The 22970-nt window shown below is 43.9% G+C and overlaps 1 protein-coding gene across 2 annotated transcripts in view; it reads left to right on the forward strand.

Moving 5' to 3' along the window:
* The window catches only part of lilli (AF4/FMR2 family member lilliputian), a 197130-nt gene that overhangs the window by 169634 nt on the left and 4526 nt on the right, over positions 1-22970 (forward strand). For both annotated transcript variants that reach the window (XM_037428901.2, XM_037428900.2), the window contains exons 13-19: positions 973-1163; positions 2400-3557; positions 7610-7991; positions 9321-9547; positions 12240-12440; positions 12783-12857; positions 15516-15609. In XM_037428901.2, coding sequence (XP_037284798.2) covers positions 973-1163; positions 2400-3557; positions 7610-7991; positions 9321-9547; positions 12240-12440; positions 12783-12857; positions 15516-15609 — 2328 coding nt within the window. The remainder of the gene's footprint in view (positions 1-972; positions 1164-2399; positions 3558-7609; positions 7992-9320; positions 9548-12239; positions 12441-12782; positions 12858-15515; positions 15610-22970) is intronic.

Consider the following 22970-nt stretch of genomic DNA (forward strand, 5'->3'; position numbering starts at 1 on the left):
TTACTATACAGCGGCCGATACCCATGTTAGCACCAGTGCCCGTGTAGCCGTTATGTACATAGCGCAGCACATTTCAAGTGGGCTGTTCTCTGCCATTATACTGTTATCAGAGTGGCTCATATTCGTGCAGCACCTATAGGAAAGTAGCATTACCATCTACTGGGACAATTAGGACTCTTAAGGAGAGCTAACAGACCATAATGCAAAGTAAAGTATAGGGGACATTATTAGAGGTGATTGTAATGTAAATGTGAAGACTAAAAAGTAAACTACAAGATAACTTGCCACTGGCAAGAACTCAACTGCTACCTTTGAGTAATGCGTCTGTTGCTCTACCACTGAGCTGGGGGATACATGTGGGTATACATGTGCCTTTAAACGTGGGAGCATCAATCAGCACCACCTGTTGCCATGACGGCGAGTGATTAACATGGTTATTTCTCATTAATATTGTGCCTAACAGAGGAAACGAGCATTTAAATTTACACTTTCTCTCAGTTAGGACAGTTGTCACACTTGTTGCATGGTGGGCGAAGTCATGTTTACAAACATGGGCATTGTCGAACATGGTGGTGTCTAAGGCTCTTGCCTCAGTTTTAGTTTCCATAAATGCTATACTCTTATCTTTGATCACCTGTAATTTCTAAACTGAGGTTTCACTTTTTAAAAAAATTTCTGTAACGTTAGCTACAGGCATATAGCACAGAGGTAATTCGGGGATGTTGGCATTATTAGGTCTCATGAGACAATTCCGCGTGTAAACAACCAGATGATTGACTTTGACATGTCTAGGATGAGACACAGTGAGGTTATTTAACAGTGCTTTCACATTTGCATTCCTGTACGCTAATGTTATTAGTGTGAAAGCATAGCGTCTTGAGTTTATACACATAATACAACAAATATATTTTTGAAAAAGTCTGCTGGCATAACCTTGCACCAAATATGTGAACTTTTTTTTTTCTCATGCAGCCAAGTACCCAGAGTTGGCAGCTGGCCGACCTTATTGGAAAGCGCAGCTCTTCTGTGGGTTTGGGGGCTGGGCTGGCCCCCATGGGTCGGCAGTCACGAGCTGAGGATTCCCTTGTAGACGAGGACTCCTTCACACCCATCCTCTCCCAATTCCCAAACGCACATGCCGACATCGATGTCATGCTCAAAAGGTGTGTACTTCATTTTATCCACCTGTGGACATCTTCCTTGAAAGAGTGCAGCTGTCTTTTGGCATATGGGACATTTGCATTTTTTCGCATTTTTCTCGTGACATCAACAAAATATTTTGAATAAAAGCTAGAAGAGGACACAATTAAAAAACTTTTAGCCATTCTTAATTGCCACTCAGCAATATTCAGAATGGTGTGTAGTTGCATTTATGCTGGAGAGGAACAGGGAATCACTAGCTATGCACAGCGAGATGTCACAAATAGGATTAGCCTTTGTAAAAGTACTCTCTGGTTACAATACTGGATGACAAAAAACAGCAGCGTACTTACAGGGCCCCAAACCTCCCCCGATGTTTTTTAAAACATTTCAAGTAAGCATTCTGTTCAGAATGACTTCACAATCAGTGATGCTAAACGTGGCAGCGCTACCAGCTGCTGGCGTGCCACAAGTTTCAAGAAACAATCATTCTTCCTCTCCGGGCCTTTCCGTCCTCTGTACTCCCCACCGCGGTGGTTTAGTGGCTAAGGTTTGATTTAATGGCTAAGGTTCGGCTGCTGACCCGCAGGTCACGGGATCGAATCCCGGCTGCGGCGGCTGTATTTTCGATGGAGGCGAAAATGCTGTAGACCTGTGTGCTCAAATATAGGTGCATGTTAAAGAACCCCAGGTGCTTGAAATTTCAGGAGCCCTTCACTACGATGTCTCTTTTATTAATCATATGGTGGTTTTCGAACGTTAAACCCCACATATCTGTCTATCGGCCTCCGTGCTACATCACGAAGTTGAATCTGTGATGTGTAGCGCAAGTCAGGCTGTAATTGGTTGAGCAAGAGCCTACGACGTCCGGTTAGTCTGCAAGTGGCTGTCTACGCTGCTTGTTCATTGTATTGCCCGCATGCACACGGACTGCACGTTGCCACGCGAGATTGGGCGGGGCACTTGGTGAGAGGGCAAAGTGACTTTGGGAGAGTATACCAGCGAAAGGAACGATCGCCGTGTTTTGATAATCAAACACACCAAACTCTACTATTACAGGGCCGTTTCGAAAAACTTTCACAGCTACCTGTTCATTGTAGACTCCGGCACAACTGCCCCACATAACTGAATTTCCACCTCTGGATGGTTAAGGAGCTATATAAAGGTTGCTCTCAGAAATCACACTAGTAAAGAGCATGCTCTGTTCTTTTTGCTAATTAGAGCACAGTATGTGATAGCTGCATTGTCTTGCTTTACAGTCCCAGTCCTGAAGGCTTGGACCTGATTCGTTCACCGGTCACCAAGCCATCAAGCTTTCTTCTTTCCCCGGTGCACTCAAGCCCATCACGGAGTCCGCTGCCCTTGACCAGCAACGCCCGAGCTGCTCCACACAGTCCCTCACCGCAGGGCCTCCAACCTGCAAAGCCCCTGACGGGTGTGACGGCCGCTCTGTCCGACGACGAAGGTCCCTGCCAGATGCAGAACGGCAGGATAACCATGAGGCTGGGCAAGCAGCAGCCACCACCGCCCAAGTCAGAACCCGAACCCCCAGCTGCCAAACAGCCAGAGCCAGTGAAACGGTCATGGCCGTCCAAGGCTGCAAAGAAAGAGACTAGTCCCAGTCTGGCCCCCCCTGCGAGGAACAAGATGCCTGCTGCCCCTGTCCTGCCTGCTAAGACTGAAGCGTTGGAAGGTGATAACACAGCCAGAGAACCCACACCCATTGGCATTACTCCTCCAGTCAGTCGGACGACTTCAAAGCGGAGTCAGTCAGACCGCTACAATGAAAAACGTTCCAAAATTCACAAACCTACAACGAGTCGAACAGCACCGGTGCTGTCCGACTCATCCAGTGAAGACGAGGGGCCGCGACCTCCTTCTGCTATGGGGCGGCTGTTATCTAGCGAGGACGGCCGAGCCGAACAACGAAATTCCACCGTGGCTACCGTGCCGCGAGGCCGACCCCCCAAGCCGTCGCGCACCGATTCTAATGTGCACAAGGATGAGCTGGTTGTTCCCAAGAGGGAAGGGAGGGGCATGCCACGGACTCCTCCCGAACCGCCTTCACTATTGTCTCCTATTGGGCAGCGCAGTGACAGTGAAGTCCGAGAGAGTGTGCCTACTGCAACGGACAGCATGGTTGTCTCCATTCCCTTGAGCCGCCTCCTTAGGTTACCAGGACGACCAGGGAGGCAGCAGCCATCTCCACTCCTCCCAAAAGAGAACCCGTTGGACACTGGGCCAGCTACACAGAAGCCCGATGGTTCAAAGCATAGCAGTGCGGTGTCTTCCCCAGCAAAGGGCAAGTCAAGCTCGAAGAGAAAAAGTGTTCCAGACGAGGACAGGGGAAGCAGGGAGCAAGAAAAGAAGCGGCGAGTATCAACTAGCTCCAGTGGCTCGCTACGAGCCAAGAGAGAGTGAGTGTGCTCCCCACTAGACTTTTATTGCAGATGATTACGGTAGACTCCCTTTAAGATTAACTCCAAGGAAGGGAGGTTGATCATTTGTTTGTCTTATCAGAACTTCCCCCAAAAACCATATGTTAGAATGCCATAAGTATGCCATAATATGCTGCTTGAAAACACTGAATGAAGTATACTTACAATGCGGAGGAAAGGGACGAGGAGGAGCATTTATTTTGCCCAGGTTGATAAAAGCTATGCTTTCGAGTAGAGTATTTAGACTAATATAACAAGTACTCAATTTTTCAAGTTCACAATAAATAAGCTCATGAATGAATTGCTACCACATTTTAGCAATAAAACTGTAGCACGACCCTATTCTGACAATTAGAAAAAGATAAAAAGGGCGAAACAAGCACAACTTTCCTTCAAAAAATGGAAAATTTATTCTTCTGGCTGTTCACCTTCTGAAAGGCTGTTTTACTGGTTTTCTATAACTTTTGGATACCTTGATAAAGCCAATATACACTAAGTTGCATAGGAAACTCTGCATGCTTTTTTTTGATGTTCGGATATTGTCTTATTTTCAGCCCTTGCAGTAACTTTCCTTAAACAACATGCAGCTAAAGATCTTCGTTTATGCTACTCACGATTACAAGCCTCGGGTACACAAAAAAAGACACGACGCAGCTATATTTAGTGTCCAAAATGACCTTTCTTTGTCGTGCTCTTTCATAATAAAAATAGGGCATCACAGTTTACTACATTTCACTCGGGAATAGATACGACGAGCACAGGCCCTGTGCAAAACGATGCAAACTGACCACAACATGTACTCAGGTGCCATTGTGTGATGGCGATGACAATGCATCTGACTCCTCTTATGGGATAGCTAATGCCGCATATGTGGTTTTGGCTTGATGTGATTATAATGCACATACCTTTGTTCCCATTTTCACTTTCATGTGGCTCCCCCACATCTCCTTGCATTTTCCCCTCTTGTCGAGCTCTTGTGTTCTTTTGTTCTCCTCTGTACTCCTGTTAGCGAACAGAAGAATACGATGAGAATACATGAGGATGAACGCTTTTCGCTGCTTTCTCTGCTGATAAAGCTGGACATTTCTTCTACAAGCTAGGGGTAAGGGGGATACCAGCTTTATGCGCTCACCTTTCTTTTCCACTTATCTCGCTTCCTGCCCACATGTCACAATTTTCTATCGATTTGCTTTGAGTCCGCTCTAAAAAGTTTTTCTTTTTTGCTTTCCCTTGTTTGCCTGAATGCCTCCCATCAAACTGTAATGTTCGTTGCACAGAATCTCTGTCAATTGTCAGTCGCTGCGAAAGTTCTTCCTAACAGAAGGAGCCGGTTACGCAGTTCATCTTAAGCAGATTTTTTTCCATTGAGTCTATGGGAAACCAAGCAAACACTGCCGTGCTGTTAAGCTTACTGTATCTCCTACAAAAGAGCCAGTAATGAATACTGATAAACAAGAACACCTAATTAAATTGTTTTGAATGCAATTATTGAACCTCATTCTACCCAAAAAGGAATAAGTGTGAATGATAACAAGCGAGTGCTGTTAACTTTAAGATTAATTGTTAAATGACCTCTGGTTTCGTGCCAACCAGCTGTTTGTTCCTACAGAAAGCACAGAGCTATATCTTGTACAAGCAGAGCTAGAACATTTGTCTACATCGAACTATCCCTGTAAGGAAGTACAGTGCAGACCATTTATAACGTAGCCGCTTACAGTGTGCGATCGCCCCGCCGCGGTGGTCTAGTGGCTAAGGTACTCGGCTGCTGACCCGCAGGTCGCGGGATCGAATCCCGGCTGCGGTGGCTGCATTTTCGATGGAGGCGGAAATGTTGTAGGCCCATGTGCTCAGATTTGGGTGCATGTTAAAGAACCCCAGGTAGTCAAAATTTCCGGAGCCCTCCACTACGGCGTCTCTCATAATCATAGCGTGGTTTTGGGACGTTAAACCCCACAAATCAGTGTGCGATCAGCTCAAGTGCAGTTTTTTCTGACTTTCATTTCCCATCCCGTAGGACTTCATGTGTACACATACTGCTCATTGGGGAGTGCCCCAAAGATAAAAGACTGGTTATAATGTGCCAGCCGGAAAATTTTCAGTGAAGCGAGGAAGTGAACATGCTTCTCAGCACAGGTGCGCCGGCAGTAGAGAGTGCGATGAAGGTGTTACTGGCGAGCTAGTGATTCTTAGTATAGGGTAAGGAAATGGAGAGAAAACGGGTAAGAGTGCTCAATAGCTGTCTTGAGCAGCAAGCATAGTTAACGGGCACTCTTCCCCCATTTCCGTCTTTCTTCTTCATGAGGGGACACGGAAAGAACGAGCGAGGGCGGATGAAAGGAGAGGGATGATGATGGGGTGTAGTGGTGTAGCAGCTCTAGACGTGGGCAGGAGGGGTAGTGCTAGTTGCATAGGGAACATGGCAGCCTTCGGTCTTTGTCATTTTTGCATTGGCCATCTGTCATGCACACACCACCACAAACGCGAGCCCGCGTCCACCGCTGTTTGTTTTTTGGTTATCTATCGAAAAATGATTGTCTCGTCAAGAAGCACCAATTTCGCACATGCGAATTCTATTCCTGCGTTAGTGACAATGCTTTGAGACACGATCGAGCTTTCACCTTTGACCACCAACAGGCAGACTGACAAGTTTAGAAGACTTTTTTTAGAATGGTTGCGACGGCTGTAGTCTTGACCACAAACGGAAACTTCGTACCACGCCCTCTGTTTAGCTTGTGAGTGTGACCACAGCTACGCCTGATCGTGTTTCCTGAGCAACTGTTCATGTTGTCCAATCTTTTTTTTTTTTTTTTTTAGTGCGCTCACCATTTTTTCTTCAGTGTATACAAGGTGCCTCCATTTCATGCATTATTTTCAAGTTGTTAGTTATCACATGTTTCAGTGTTCTAAATTACGCTTTGGTTATTGATCAGGTTATCCTCAACTTTTGATTTTATTGCTAATCCATCAATTTATTAGATCTTTAGTTCTTGCTACAATTGAATCTTAGGTACTGTTGTTCTAATTACTTTTGGTTCATTTGTTAGCTCTTAAAAGCTCTGAAATTGAATATATATATATATATATATATATATATATATATATATGTATGTATGTATGTATGTATGTATAGCCATTATTATCAATCTTGCATTACCTCGCATGCATGCCATAATTTTTACTTAATCTTCATTGCACACAAAAATATTGATTGATTGATTGATTTGTGGGGTTTAACGTCCCAAAACCACCATATGATTATGAGAGACGCCGTAGTGGAGGGCTCCGGAAATTTTGACCACCTGGGGTTCTTTAACGTGCACCCAAATCTGAGCACACGGGCCTCAACATTTCCGCCTCCATCGGAAATGCAGCCGCCGCAGCCGGGATTTGAACCCGCGACCTGCGGGTCACTAGCCGAGTACCTTAGCCACTAGACCACCGCAGCGGGGCCACACAAAAATATTACTCAAAATGTTGTTGTCTATGAACTTTTTTCCTTGCTTAACTAGGTGAATTCATGTGATCTGAAACATTGTCAGTGAAGTAAATACTGGTGGTACCAGGTAATTTATTATCTGTATTCATTTACAGTACTCTCAATGCCCAGAAGCTAATATAAAGAAACTTGTTGAGGACTATGCAGTCGTGACACATTTCTTCAGTGTTGGTGGTGTTGGGAAATCGTGGTGACAAAATAAGGGAGGCAGTTTTTATGCTTTCTATTGTGTGGTGGTAATAGATGAAAGCAGATGTGATCGCAATATGTCCCAAAGAGCTATATTATTGACTTATTGTCATCGTGGTCCAGTAGCCAAGATAAACTAAAAGCAATTGGTTCTTGAAGCAAGTATGAATATACAATGTTGGTTTCCTTTTTACTGCTGTTGGGTGCTTATATAACTTAGCAATGATTACATTTATCCTGCCAATGAAAGCAATATTGGTTTGGTAACTTAGACTTTGCCTGTGCAGCTGAAAAACCATCGTTTTCTTCAAGGTGCTAATTCCTTTCATACTTTTTCTCGCCACAGGCAAGCTGAACTGCCGCGTCCTGATGATGAATCGGAGAGCAGGCATGCATGGCCTGAGCCTCTACGCTCGTGCGACAGCCCCAGCAGTTTGAGTTCATACTCAAGTCAGCGGAGTGGCTCTCGGCAACACCGCGGGCGGCCTTCCTCATCCAGCCGGAGTCGTTCCGAGAAAGGCGCATCCAGGAAAGAAATGACTCCTTCTAGTGAAAAGTCCAAGAGGCATCACAATCACCACCGGGACAAGAAAGAGTCGTCTGGCTCGAGAACCCGATCCCATTTGGATGGAGCATCATCATCGAACAAGTCTCGGAAGGCTCAGGATGATCCTTGCTCAGAGCCCGGTGCCATGGCAGGCAGCACAGATGTTGCTTCTTCTAGTCAGGTGAGAGACTCTTCCACCGTTATGCACTTGTTTTGTATCTGTGACTCCCCATGCAAATTGAAGCTTAAATCATCGACAGGGTGTTTCTGGATGTTTAAACATCAAGAAAGTGCAAGCAAAGTGCACATTTTGAAGTAATACTGGAATGTTTCTATTCACTGGAAGATTGAACGACATAACTCATTTTCATGTCAACATTGTTCACAAACTGGATGAAATTAGGTGGGTCAGGCGACAGTGGTAAAAACAAGAGGCCTGGAGAATGCAAACTTGGGCCTACTCTCCTTACGAGAGTGAACCAGCCCATGGAACTGACGGACAAGAAAATGCACACATATACGCGCACGCAGGCACCTGTTGCTTTTTTTCGTTCCTGGTTTCTAGGATCTTTTCGTTTTTTTTTCAAAATGAATTACCAAAAAAGCCCAAACTGGCCCAAACTGGCCCATTGGTGCACTGCTTTGGAGCAGCAGTGCATATTTAGTTAAACTTGGCTCAACTGTGATTGTGAAGTGAGGTGCTTTTGTTCATTAATAAAAAAAATGGTAATAATAAAGCTGCGTGCGTATTGCTAGGCCGTAGGGCTTTGCATCACACGAGAGTTGAAATGTGGGCTTGTTAATGATGCATTTGAAAAAATTTTTATAGCAGGTGGTGAAATACTGCATTTGCTTTACAGTGACATGTATTGGAAGGAAAGCAGTTAGTTTCTTAGTGTATATTGTAGTCGCTATCACACCACTTGTATTCCAATGTCATCATTGTTCGAGTTGCAGAGGTAAAGTCTTGTGGCAGCTTGACCGATCGTTGGTTGGGGCAGGCATATGTGATGAATGTCCCTTTCTTGCAACCCATATTGAAGATAGGTCCTTCTAGTTCACTAAATGGCCATTGCTAATGAATGACTTAATGTGACCTGTATCATTGCAGAATTAAAGCAGCAGTCTTGCCTGTTACTAGTAAAACATTAAGTTTCATTCAGCACTACTAGTACTCGGTTGCACATGGCACACAGTTTGCATGGCACAAATATCATGAATTGTAACTGTAAGTGGAGTGTGACAGAAACAGATTAGCTGAATTTTTTTAAAGTTTTTCTTTTTCTGAAGCTTTTTCTTTAAGTATATCCCACTTAGTTACTAAGTGGGATATACTTAAAGAAAAAGCTTAACTGGGTGCATTTTAGCATGCACCAAATTTTCTAAGTGTTCACAGTGCAAAATTAGGCATATACGACATCTAGGCATGTGCTCCTAGATGTCGCATACATTAGATAATTGAAATCAAGTTCCTGTGTTTTTGCATTCAATCTGTGGGCTTGTTCTGTAGGTGAATTCTTGGGAGGGGCTCCTGTCGAGCTCGGACCAGAGCGAAGTCCACGGGCACGAGACGCCCGGCAGCCGCATGGGCAGTGGGGGGATGTCGTCGTCGACGTTGCCGGTCGGGACTGGAGGCCTCCTGACCGTGAAGAAGGAGGAGCCCGCCGACAGGCATAGCCAGCTGGGCAACCCATCCCAGCTGCTATCCTATAGCTCGCACCAGGTGTGGGAGGCAAAGTGAGTGCTCATGCAAATGCTTTTCTAAGAGCATTTCGAATCCTAGAAGGGATATTTTTTAAAGCTGTGCAAATAGCAAAATTTAGGCTGAGAAATAAATTCAAATATGGGAGTGAGAATGCAAATTGAATAGAATATTTTCCCAATAGTGAAAGAGTGGGGAAAAAAGTATGAGGGTATTTTTAAGCATATTCTTGAGTTTTTATTTTCGCTAGATTGATGAAGCGCTGGTGCTTCATAGTTGTCTTATTCAAAATGAGGCAGTGTAGAGGCCGAACAGTATTAGCACATGATTTGGTGCAACGAAATCGTTGCCGACAATACTTTACACTGGAAAGGCAAAAATGTTATTTTCTCAGCCTCTCAAGCCTGGGGAAGCCCAACTGATGTGGCAGTCAATGTTGTGCTCTCTTCGTGTTGCAAGTTCTATTTCTGTCTCGTAGACGTAATCATACAAGAACATATGAAATGGTGAATCGTGAAAATTTTCGGCTTTTTATATTTTGGACTTTCCACCCAAATTTCAGGTCCAAAACAACAATAATTGAGCCCCTATTTCTGCAGTGTTTATCCATTTCCACGTTGGAATTAGAGTTTTCTTTTTTCAGTCGTAGTAGTGCGTGAAAGGCAGCTTTGTTGCAATATGATAATGTAATGAGGTGAAGCATAATAAAAATTTTAATGGTGCATTTTTAATCAAACGTATTTGTTAAAAAAAAAAACTACCATAGCAGAGCTTGAAAGGCAGCTTTGCCACTGTACGATATGTAATGAGGTGAAGCGTGATAAAACTTCTTTTTGTTAAATGTTGTGTGGATCGAGGCTATCCTGTCGTGAATTGCTTGTGCTTTTTCGCCTCCTATTTCTGCTGTCCTCATTTTCAAACACGACTCTCCCCTTTTGCGCGGTCCGTTAGTGCCTTACGGAAGAGCACATGTGATGTTGACCCCTTTCACCCGTAGCGGATGTAGATTGTGGCGCCGCCTCGCGAGACGTTTCGCGTGCGTGCCCGGTGGGAGTAAGAGAACTTCTTGGGACAGCGAAGGGTGAGCACGCATTTTCTTTCCCCTTCGTCAGCTCCTTTGTTCTTGGGGCTCGTTCGGACGATTTCGCCAACGGTGCCTGAATGAAAGATAAGCGGAGAACGCTTATCTTTCATTGCCCCTTCCTACTGCTAGGCGGAAGAGCACTGTAGTGTGTTCACGTATGATCTCATTACGCAGAACCATACCTCTCAAAGCCAACGCGTGCGAAGTTTGCCCTCGCTCGAGCGATCAAGCCCTGTCATCACTGAACGTGCGAGCATGCAGCATAGTCGTGAGGGACCATTTCCCCCAGTGGCATGTCGCCGTTAGGCCCTTTTGCTCGTGAAAACGTGCTCGCAGCACCTGTGTGTTGTACATTCGCCCATGGCGTGGATAACTGTATTTTGATTTCCTGCCGCCTTTCGCAGCGGGAGCTGTCCTGCGGTTTTGGCGTTGCCACAGACAATAAACTGTTGCGAATCGTTTGAGAGCAGTACTGTGTAATTGCCGCTCAGCGCCTTGGCTGTCCCAATGTGCGTGTGCAGCGGTGTCAGTCACAATAGGCGACTATGAATGCAATCCTGGGGCTTGCTAAGACTGAACCAACGCTTAGTGGCTGTAATCCTGCCGGAGATAGTGTACACTATAACGTCGACTGCATATGTCTTTGGGAAGTTCGAATAGCTTGAATAATAAAAACGTGAGTGAAAATCGAATTGCCTAGCAAGCACTATTAGAAAAAAATACTAGAAATTTTAATATTCTCTGACTGCTATATATTTTTTATTTCCATGGTGTGCACTATCAATGTTCTCCACGCATCAGAGCCATAAAACACATGTAAAATATTTTACTTTGATTTTGAAGTTTTCGCCGCCGAGCGCCATCTCCAAGCCAGCCCCATCGCATTGGACATTATCACAAGTGAACACCGTTAACTGGGTTTGCGAAACGCATCCTACAGGCAGCCTAAATTGCAGAAATTGCTGTCGGAATCTCCAGACAACCGTTCGCTTATCGTTGCCTGAGCCCTGAGCCCTGTGCCACTGACAGCAAACTGACAGCTGTTGCTAGTATGTCATAAGTTTCAGCCTTCCCATGACGTCAGACTTGCTTGTTGTCATGTCACTGCGAAGCGGCCACCTCTATACTGAAACGAAATCGCCTTTTTGAGGTAGGGGTAATGAAAATATATTTAATGCATTCCTAAGCACTACGACAGTGATTTTAAGGTTTTCGCCACACATTTTTTATTTGTTGGTGCAAGGCAGGGCTCTACCTTAAAATATTTAGAATTTGTGTCAGTACTCCTTTAACTGGTACAATTCGATTGGCTACAGCGGCTATGGCATTCTGCTGCTAAGTACAGTATCTTTTTTTCGATTCTCAACCGTAGCAGCCACGTCTTGATGGAGTAAAAAGATGCTTTGGTGCTGAAAGGCCAAGGTGTTAGCATGATGCCAGCTGTGGCACATTGAGCTTGCCAATGACCTGCAGCAGGCATTTATTTCGACATTTCCAATGGATTTATTGAATTATGCTACTCAAGTGAATGTTATTTGTCGATGGCTGTTTTGTGAATCCACAAGATGACAGTTCGCAGTCTTGTTTATCTTAGTCTATGTGCAAACCGTTAGTAAAGCTAGAAAAATGCAAATTCTTTACAGAAATAGCAGCTCGGACTACTTCCTGTGCGAGGCAAAGCGGCTGAAACACGAGGCTGATCGGGAAGTGCACCGCACAGCACAGGCGGTCAAGTATTTAGAAGCGGTGCTCTACTTCATCCTGACGGGGAATGCCATGGAACATGGTCGGGCTGACCTTGACAATGTGTATCGCATGTACAAGGAAACACTCAATCTCATCAAGTAAGTTGTACTGCAAAGCAGGCCAAAGTATTTACACAGACATAGGTGGAAGCGCAGATGCTCCAATGCTGGCTTCCTAACTTGGTCTTTGCAAGCCAGCATTGCTATGTCACTTTTAGTCGCAGATGTAAAGGGGGCCGTTTAAGCCCATCGTGGGCTTGTTTTAGTAGATGTAATAGAGTGCATTTACAGCAGGCTATACAAATTGTTGGTGTCCGCGTTTCATAGTACTACGCATCATTATTGCCTAAGTACATCGGTCATAATGTAAGCCGATAAGCTTCTGTTATGCTCATTCATCAAGCAATGTTAACTAATCTACTGTCATTCTGTCCTTTGCAGGTACATTTCAACAAAATTTCAGAAGCTTCAGAATGACGCCTATGGCAGCATTGGCAACCAACTTGCCGTGCTAAGGTGTGTACCTACTATTTTAATATTTTCTTGCTCCCCTGTATGTACAGGGTTGCTCGCTTTTAGTATGAATATGATGCGGTGTGGCCACGCTTCGTGGAGCGGCAGCACATGTGGCATGGCAGCGCGTCAAAGCTAAGCTGTGCAGGCAGGCATACAGTGGCTTGAAAGCGGTGCTTCTCGTTCTCTTCAGAAGTGTGTGACCATGCCATGTTTGGTGTGCGTCAAAGCGCATGCATCGAGAGCACATCATGGTGTTGTGTGGGAATGCACCCTTTTTCTGCGGCAGGTTGTATAGTTTTTGACTAAAAGTGAACGGTCCATCTTCACGTTTCCCCCAACCAAGTTAAATGTGTGTTTTATTGCAAAAAGTGACTCTGCCTGTCAGAGACACTGCATAAGAGAACTCCATGAAATTTTGACCAAACAGGGTTTCTTAACATGCACTGACAATATGCAGGGCAGGACGTTTATGCATTTTGCCTCCATTTAAATGCAGCACCTGCTGCTGGAATCAAACTTGTGTCCCGCACCGAGTGCCCTAATCCCCAGGCCAGCACGCCAGGGCTTTCGCAGGACTGAACCTTTCTCTGAAAGTGACCAGGGTCACGAAACATTGCCTTAGTTTCTGTGTGCACTCTCTAAAGATAATAGAATGCTTCTTAGAGGCAGGGTCGCTTTGCACTGTTAAACTCCTAAAATAAACCGAACTGCCGTTAAATAGTCCTAGGGTGCGCAGTATATACATTGAAAAAGTAAAATAAATTGGGTGACAAATGAAGTGTACTTGTTTGTTTAACATAATTGAAATGTATTTTAACCAGTCAGGTCCGGTCACTTGCAGTTTAGTTGGAAGTTGCTGTAGCTGGAATTGGTAATTGGCAGTCTAGTTCAAAGTTGCTGTAGATGGAATAGGTAATCATCGTCATGGTAGCTGTTGCCGCCCTGTGAAAGCGTGTCACCCTCGGTTCCATCGAATGACCAATTTTCTCGCACCTCTTCTCGACAACGCTCGGAGAAACCAGGTCCCACGATGGGGTGATACCGGAGGAACTAAGCTTTCACGCATAATTGAAAAGATCTTCAATGGCAGGGAACTTGTATTAGCAGGCTCTTCCCCTTTATCCATCATACTGATTGCACTGATTGTCACACATTGAAGAATTTCACACTTGAGTGCTTGGCAACGGCATGGTTACCGTTTTCTTCAGTAAAATTTATACATAACAGCTAGCTTAAGTTTTACTGTGTATATAATTGCAGTAGAATCTCAGCACGCAAAATGCTCGTATCGTTCCAAATTTGTATGAACCATAAACAAGTTAAAAGTGATCATGAAGATGAACAAAAACTTTATTGGGGTCAACTACTTCTTGCTGAAAAAAAGTCCATGATGTTCTTATGAACTTACCTGTTTTGATCGCCTCTTCATAAAGTGTCACGGTTTCTTCAGTCATGCAGCTGGCACTATGCTGCAGTCTCAACAATCTGCTCCAACATTCAGTGATTCGCAGCTTTGAAGCGTTGTAATAAATTACGCAGTTTAGGCAGAGAGCTCAGATTGCTCTCCTAATAACCCTTGGAACTTGGACTACCCGCCTCATGTCCAATCGCCAAAACCATTTCAGGGTCCCTTTAATGTATAGCGGTCCTAGTTGTCTTACTTCTGCAGTTTCTGTTCCAACTACAGTATACTCGCGATAATTCAAGCTCTGATAATTCATACTTTTGGTTAACTCAAACAAATTTCAATTTCTTGGTTGGCTTTCTATTCTTCCAATGTTTGAAAGTCTCTTAATTTAAGCTCCGTCATTTGTTTAGTTAATACTTTTTGCAGTTTCATACCAGAAAATATCTGCTGCTTTCCCACTATTATTTAAAAATTTGCATGCTTATGTAATCTTGACACTCTAAAAATAAAAAATAAGAGCCTCAAGTCTTCATAGAATAAGGCTTTGCATGTAAACAAATGTTTTAAATGAAGCACACGCATGGTAAACCATGATGCTTCTTAGCTGATATACAGTGCTTTGTGCTAAAGCTACATATTGCAAATAAGCAGTTGGCAATTCACGATTTCTTCAAAAGGTCTGATCAGCAGTAAATGGCCAATTAACTTGCGGACTTTACACCTCTGCTATCTGTTCGTTGGGTGCATTTAGGGTTTACAAATGCATAAAAATTTCTAAATGTGATAAAATGAGTGTGTCACCTTGCTGAGAGTCATATATCCAAGAGCTTCTGGTGATTCAAACTTCTTGATAATTCAAACAAAATTCAGAGGTTCCTTTGAGTTTGAATTATCGAGTCGACTGTAGTCTCGCAATTCGAGTGCTAAAATGCATACCATTAGCCATTAGATACTAATAGCACCTTTGTGATTCACAGGTCAGTAAATCGAGCACTACAACATTCGATACATAACTGTGCTTTTCTGTTGCAGCTTATACAAATACTTTTGCTCTTGGCTCATCTGGTTTTTCTACAGCAGACATCAGTTTATTCAACCCCAATCTAATGAGCATAATATTGATGCAGTTAATCTCTTTTGGGTGCTGCTAATACTGGTTATAACTTTTCTGTGCTATCATCTATGAAGACGCTTTGCTTTATGGACTTCATCTCTCCTTATTAATGTATTCTTGTGTTTTTTTCTTACAGCCTACGGTGTCAATCTTTATTGTACAAAAAGCTCTATGATTTGAATAAGAATGATGTCCGTGAGAACATGCGTGCCCTGACTGAGTTCCAAAAGGTGAGCGCCAAGTCTCGTGGTTTTTTTTTTTTTTTTCATGGTTACATAGTTTTCGTCTTTATAGACTTATATACTTTAAAATTACCTATGTACAATATTCCTACTTTTGGCTATGAATTAAAGTTTTAAAGAAAATTTACCTGGTATGCCGTAGCATGTCATATCTCGACATGTATCACAGGTCCCAACCTCTGTGAGAACATAAACAAACTTGCATGATGATGGATGGTAGCGCAGACACCGAACACGGACAAGAGAAGGCACATAGACACAACACAGCGCTAACTTTCAACAACAGTTTATTACACGCAGATCTCCGTGGTGTATGCGATCCACCACGCCAACGTCGCACGTGCGTAGCTCTAAAAACCATCAAATATAACCAACGCGCGTGTTCCAATACTTTACAATTTTATATTTTTCAATCTTTTTCTACTTTTTCTTTCTTCCTTTTATCCCATGTTACCACAAACCCTATCGCGAATACATGTAATCAAGTTCCTTATCTGTCAACACCACTGATGGGCTGCTCACACACGTGTCACCTAGCTCTGCAATTCTGCCGGCCTCCAATACCAACCGCGTCATCTCGTGCCTACTTCTATTGATTATAACCGTTTCCTTGAATTTCGGTGTGCAATTACATCTCTGGCAATGAAGGGAAAGAAAACCATCAGGAACAACACTATTTACTTTGTTATTGTGCTCGCGCAAGCGATCGTTTATGCATCTACTGGTCTGACCGATATAACACTTTCCACAAGTAAGTGGAATGAGGTATACAACACACATGATGCACTCCACAAATAGGTTTCTATGTTTCTTTTGGCATACATTTGATTTTCCCTTGTCTGGTCTTGTGCTTCTGCAAAGACTCACCAACTTATTGGGTGCCGAGAAAACTACGTTAGTGCCACATTTTTCCGCAATCTTTTTTATCCTGTGAGAAACCTTATGCATGTATGGAATTACGGCAAAACTTTCCTTTCTTGAGCTCACCCTATCCATCCCTTCACATCTTTTCTCCAGCACTTTTCTGTGCAATCCTTCAGCAACGGACACGACGAGGCTCTTGGGGTACCCGGCATTGCTTAGCCTCGAGACCTGTTGTCTGAAGCTTTCATTCATGAGGCACCGGCAGGACTTCTTTAGTGCCTCACTCAAGCACATCTTCGCAATGCCTCGTTTTACCAGTTTAGTATGCGCTGAGTGAAACTGTAGTAAAGGCTTACTTGCTCTGGGCTCGTAACACCAGCATGTCTTTTCATCTGAGAATTGAAAGTTAATGTCAAGAAATCTGAGCCTTCCGTCACATGGCATTTCAAAAGTCACTTCAAGTGGGTTAAGCCCCTCACGAAAAACGCTACACACGCTACTACATTGAGTAGCAAAATCTGCAGTTCTGTCATTGATAAACACTAAAAAGTCATCGACGTACCTAAATACGTGCACAACATTGTATTCATTTAGGCGTCCTGATAGCCTCCTGTCCATTTCAGCCAAAAACAAATTACTTAAAACTGGTGCTAAGCACGAGCCAATGCATACTCCTTGTTTTTGCAGATACAGGGTACCATTGTTTTCAATAAACGTTGACGACAAGTAAAACCTAAGTAATTCTAAGAAATTGTCGACGGACGTACCTGCTTGTGAGCTAAATCTAACGGCACCGTACTCATCGATGCATTCGCCAACACTTGTTAATACTGCTGATTGTGGCAGAGAATAGTACAGATCTTTTATGTCAGCCGAAAACGCTTTTAACCCTATGTTTTTTCGTTCCCTGACGAAACTTATCACCTGTTCCGAATTTTTTGTCAGGAAGGGGTCATTTATGTCAAGCAAGTTTAATGTTCTTTGCAGATACACAGCTACAGCTTTTTGCCACGTGTCCTTCTCCGACACTATCACTCTGAACGGTACTCCTTCCTTATGCGTTTTAGCACTAAAGAACACATCCAGACTGTCATTTTTACTTTTTCTGATACCGCTAAGCACACCTTCTAGATTCATCCTCTTACAAAGTTCTATTGCTTTTCCCCTCACTTTTTCAATCGAAATACTTTTCTTTTCGCTGAACACTGCCGTAATAGCACTTTTAGCCTTTTCTTTAAATTCATCATGCGAGAAAACCGCAAACCCTCCTTCTTTATCGACTGGAAGTACACTCAGAGCATGCTGTGTCAAGTAAGTTTCCACGCGTTTGAGAGGCAAACTGCGGCATGGAGGCCTACACAATTTTAAAGCGTCCACACCTTCGTTGATGATCCTGGTGGCTTGATCCTCGGGAACCCGCTTCGACACTTGACGTACAATTGATACGAGTTCCGGCTTGTTCTTTTGAGGTTGCACGGCAAACTTTGGCCCAAGTCCCAAAGTTTGCCGCTCCTGCGGCATGGAGGCCTACACACAAGTGTGTAGGCCTCCATGCCGCAGTTTGCCTCTCAAACGCGTGGAAACTTACTTGACACAGCATGCTCTGAGTGTACTTCCAGTCGATAAAGAAGGAGGGTTTGCGGTTTTCTCGCATGATGAATTTAAAGAAAAGGCTAAAAGTGCTATTACGGCAGTGTTCAGCGAAAAGAAAAGTATTTCGATTGAAAAAGTGAGGGGAAAAGCAATAGAACTTTGTAAGAGGATGAATCTAGAAGGTGTGCTTAGCGGTATCAGAAAAAGTAAAAATGACAGTCTGGATGTGTTCTTTAGTGCTAAAACGCATAAGGAAGGAGTACCGTTCAGAGTGATAGTGTCGGAGAAGGACACGTGGCAAAAAGCTGTAGCTGTGTATCTGCAAAGAACATTAAACTTGCTTGACATAAATGACCCCTTCCTGACAAAAAATTCGGAACAGGTGATAAGTTTCGTCAGGGAACGAAAAAACATAGGGTTAAAAGCGTTTTCGGCTGACATAAAAGATCTGTACTATTCTCTGCCACAATCAGCAGTATTAACAAGTGTTGGCGAATGCATCGATGAGTACGGTGCCGTTAGATTTAGCTCACAAGCAGGTACGTCCGTCGACAATTTCTTAGAATTACTTAGGTTTTACTTGTCGTCAACGTTTATTGAAAACAATGGTACCCTGTATCTGCAAAAACAAGGAGTATGCATTGGCTCGTGCTTAGCACCAGTTTTAAGTAATTTGTTTTTGGCTGAAATGGACAGGAGGCTATCAGGACGCCTAAATGAATACAATGTTGTGCACGTATTTAGGTACGTCGATGACTTTTTAGTGTTTATCAATGACAGAACTGCAGATTTTGCTACTCAATGTAGTAGCGTGTGTAGCGTTTTTCGTGAGGGGCTTAACCCACTTGAAGTGACTTTTGAAATGCCATGTGACGGAAGGCTCAGATTTCTTGACATTAACTTTCAATTCTCAGATGAAAAGACATGCTGGTGTTACGAGCCCAGAGCAAGTAAGCCTTTACTACAGTTTCACTCAGCGCATACTAAACTGGTAAAACGAGGCATTGCGAAGATGTGCTTGAGTGAGGCACTAAAGAAGTCCTGCCGGTGCCTCATGAATGAAAGCTTCAGACAACAGGTCTCGAGGCTAAGCAATGCCGGGTACCCCAAGAGCCTCGTCGTGTCCGTTGCTGAAGGATTGCACAGAAAAGTGCTGGAGAAAAGATGTGAAGGGATGGATAGGGTGAGCTCAAGAAAGGAAAGTTTTGCCGTAATTCCATACATGCATAAGGTTTCTCACAGGATAAAAAAGATTGCGGAAAAATGTGGCACTAACGTAGTTTTCTCGGCACCCAATAAGTTGGTGAGTCTTTGCAGAAGCACAAGACCAGACAAGGGAAAATCAAATGTATGCCAAAAGAAACATAGAAACCTATTTGTGGAGTGCATCATGTGTGTTGTATACCTCATTCCACTTACTTGTGGAAAGTGTTATATCGGTCAGACCAGTAGATGCATAAACGATCGCTTGCGCGAGCACAATAACAAAGTAAATAGTGTTGTTCCTGATGGTTTTCTTTCCCTTCATTGCCAGAGATGTAATTGCACACCGAAATTCAAGGAAACGGTTATAATCAATAGAAGTAGGCACGAGATGACGCGGTTGGTATTGGAGGCCGGCAGAATTGCAGAGCTAGGTGACACGTGTGTGAGCAGCCCATCAGTGGTGTTGACAGATAAGGAACTTGATTACATGTATTCGCGATAGGGTTTGTGGTAACATGGGATAAAAGGAAGAAAGAAAAAGTAGAAAAAGATTGAAAAATATAAAATTGTAAAGTATTGGAACACGCGCGTTGGTTATATTTGATGGTTTTTAGAGCTACGCACGTGCGACGTTGGCGTGGTGGATCGCATACACCACGGAGATCTGCGTGTAATAAACTGTTGTTGAAAGTTAGCGCTGTGTTGTGTCTATGTGCCTTCTCTTGTCCGTGTTCGGTGTCTGCGCTACCATCCATCATCATGCAACCATACCAACAAGCCCAAATCGCCACCCTCATTGACTTCATTTCTCGTTCAACGGGCTCTTTCGTTCATGTACTGCGAGATCCTTCGGGTGTTGTAGCCCTCATCGTCAACGCCGTGTGCAAGGCAAGAACGCTCAGCTTTTCCATAAGGAACAAGATTCTACCAGAGGATGTTCGAGCGCTCTTCGGAGGGTGTACCCCTTCAGATGGGCACAGAACGAGGATCATGAAAATTCAGCGCTCAGAATGGCTTCGACAGGTACGCCTTTTCAGAGCCTACCTACGCGCGCAGATGCATCGAACTTACGAGTCATATGCAGCGGAGATTCACTTTCGAAAGCATCTACGTCTGGCAGACCAAATGATAGAATTCCACTGGAAGCTTCAATTACGACTGTTACGTGATTTGGTGGACAAAGTGCGCATGAGTGCAACCTCCAACGTTCATGTGGCAGAAGGCATCTGCCTACCGGACTTTGTACTAGAAGTATTGGGACTTGGGCCAAAGTTTGCCGTGCAACCTCAAAAGAACAAGCCGGAACTCGTATCAATTGTACGTCAAGTGTCGAAGCGGGTTCCCGAGGATCAAGCCACCAGGATCATCAACGAAGGTGTGGACGCTTTAAAATTGTGTAGGCCTCCATGCCGCAGTTTGCCTCTCAAACGCGTGGAAACTTACTTGACACAGCATGCTCTGAGTGTACTTCCAGTCGATAAAGAAGGAGGGTTTGCGGTTTTCTCGCATGATGAATTTAAAGAAAAGGCTAAAAGTGCTATTACGGCAGTGTTCAGCGAAAAGAAAAGTATTTCGATTGAAAAAGTGAGGGGAAAAGCAATAGAACTTTGTAAGAGGATGAATCTAGAAGGTGTGCTTAGCGGTATCAGAAAAAGTAAAAATGACAGTCTGGATGTGTTCTTTAGTGCTAAAACGCATAAGGAAGGAGTACCGTTCAGAGTGATAGTGTCGGAGAAGGACACGTGGCAAAAAGCTGTAGCTGTGTATCTGCAAAGAACATTAAACTTGCTTGACATAAATGACCCCTTCCTGACAAAAAATTCGGAACAGGTGATAAGTTTCGTCAGGGAACGAAAAAACATAGGGTTAAAAGCGTTTTCGGCTGACATAAAAGATCTGTACTATTCTCTGCCACAATCAGCAGTATTAACAAGTGTTGGCGAATGCATCGATGAGTACGGTGCCGTTAGATTTAGCTCACAAGCAGGTACGTCCGTCGACAATTTCTTAGAATTACTTAGGTTTTACTTGTCGTCAACGTTTATTGAAAACAATGGTACCCTGTATCTGCAAAAACAAGGAGTATGCATTGGCTCGTGCTTAGCACCAGTTTTAAGTAATTTGTTTTTGGCTGAAATGGACAGGAGGCTATCAGGACGCCTAAATGAATACAATGTTGTGCACGTATTTAGGTACGTCGATGACTTTTTAGTGTTTATCAATGACAGAACTGCAGATTTTGCTACTCAATGTAGTAGCGTGTGTAGCGTTTTTCGTGAGGGGCTTAACCCACTTGAAGTGACTTTTGAAATGCCATGTGACGGAAGGCTCAGATTTCTTGACATTAACTTTCAATTCTCAGATGAAAAGACATGCTGGTGTTACGAGCCCAGAGCAAGTAAGCCTTTACTACAGTTTCACTCAGCGCATACTAAACTGGTAAAACGAGGCATTGCGAAGATGTGCTTGAGTGAGGCACTAAAGAAGTCCTGCCGGTGCCTCATGAATGAAAGCTTCAGACAACAGGTCTCGAGGCTAAGCAATGCCGGGTACCCCAAGAGCCTCGTCGTGTCCGTTGCTGAAGGATTGCACAGAAAAGTGCTGGAGAAAAGATGTGAAGGGATGGATAGGGTGAGCTCAAGAAAGGAAAGTTTTGCCGTAATTCCATACATGCATAAGGTTTCTCACAGGATAAAAAAGATTGCGGAAAAATGTGGCACTAACGTAGTTTTCTCGGCACCCAATAAGTTGGTGAGTCTTTGCAGAAGCACAAGACCAGACAAGGGAAAATCAAATGTATGCCAAAAGAAACATAGAAACCTATTTGTGGAGTGCATCATGTGTGTTGTATACCTCATTCCACTTACTTGTGGAAAGTGTTATATCGGTCAGACCAGTAGATGCATAAACGATCGCTTGCGCGAGCACAATAACAAAGTAAATAGTGTTGTTCCTGATGGTTTTCTTTCCCTTCATTGCCAGAGATGTAATTGCACACCGAAATTCAAGGAAACGGTTATAATCAATAGAAGTAGGCACGAGATGACGCGGTTGGTATTGGAGGCCGGCAGAATTGCAGAGCTAGGTGACACGTGTGTGAGCAGCCCATCAGTGGTGTTGACAGATAAGGAACTTGATTACATGTATTCGCGATAGGGTTTGTGGTAACATGGGATAAAAGGAAGAAAGAAAAAGTAGAAAAAGATTGAAAAATATAAAATTGTAAAGTATTGGAACACGCGCGTTGGTTATATTTGATGGTTTTTAGAGCTACGCACGTGCGACGTTGGCGTGGTGGATCGCATACACCACGGAGATCTGCGTGTAATAAACTGTTGTTGAAAGTTAGCGCTGTGTTGTGTCTATGTGCCTTCTCTTGTCCGTGTTCGGTGTCTGCGCTACCATCCATCATCATGCAACCATACCAACAAGCCCAAATCGCCACCCTCATTGACTTCATTTCTCGTTCAACGGGCTCTTTCGTTCATGTACTGCGAGATCCTTCGGGTGTTGTAGCCCTCATCGTCAACGCCGTGTGCAAGGCAAGAACGCTCAGCTTTTCCATAAGGAACAAGATTCTACCAGAGGATGTTCGAGCGCTCTTCGGAGGGTGTACCCCTTCAGATGGGCACAGAACGAGGATCATGAAAATTCAGCGCTCAGAATGGCTTCGACAGGTACGCCTT

Source organism: Rhipicephalus microplus, chromosome 2 (assembly GCF_043290135.1).
Source record: "Rhipicephalus microplus isolate Deutch F79 chromosome 2, USDA_Rmic, whole genome shotgun sequence".
Taxonomy (NCBI): Eukaryota; Metazoa; Arthropoda; class Arachnida; order Ixodida; family Ixodidae; genus Rhipicephalus; species Rhipicephalus microplus.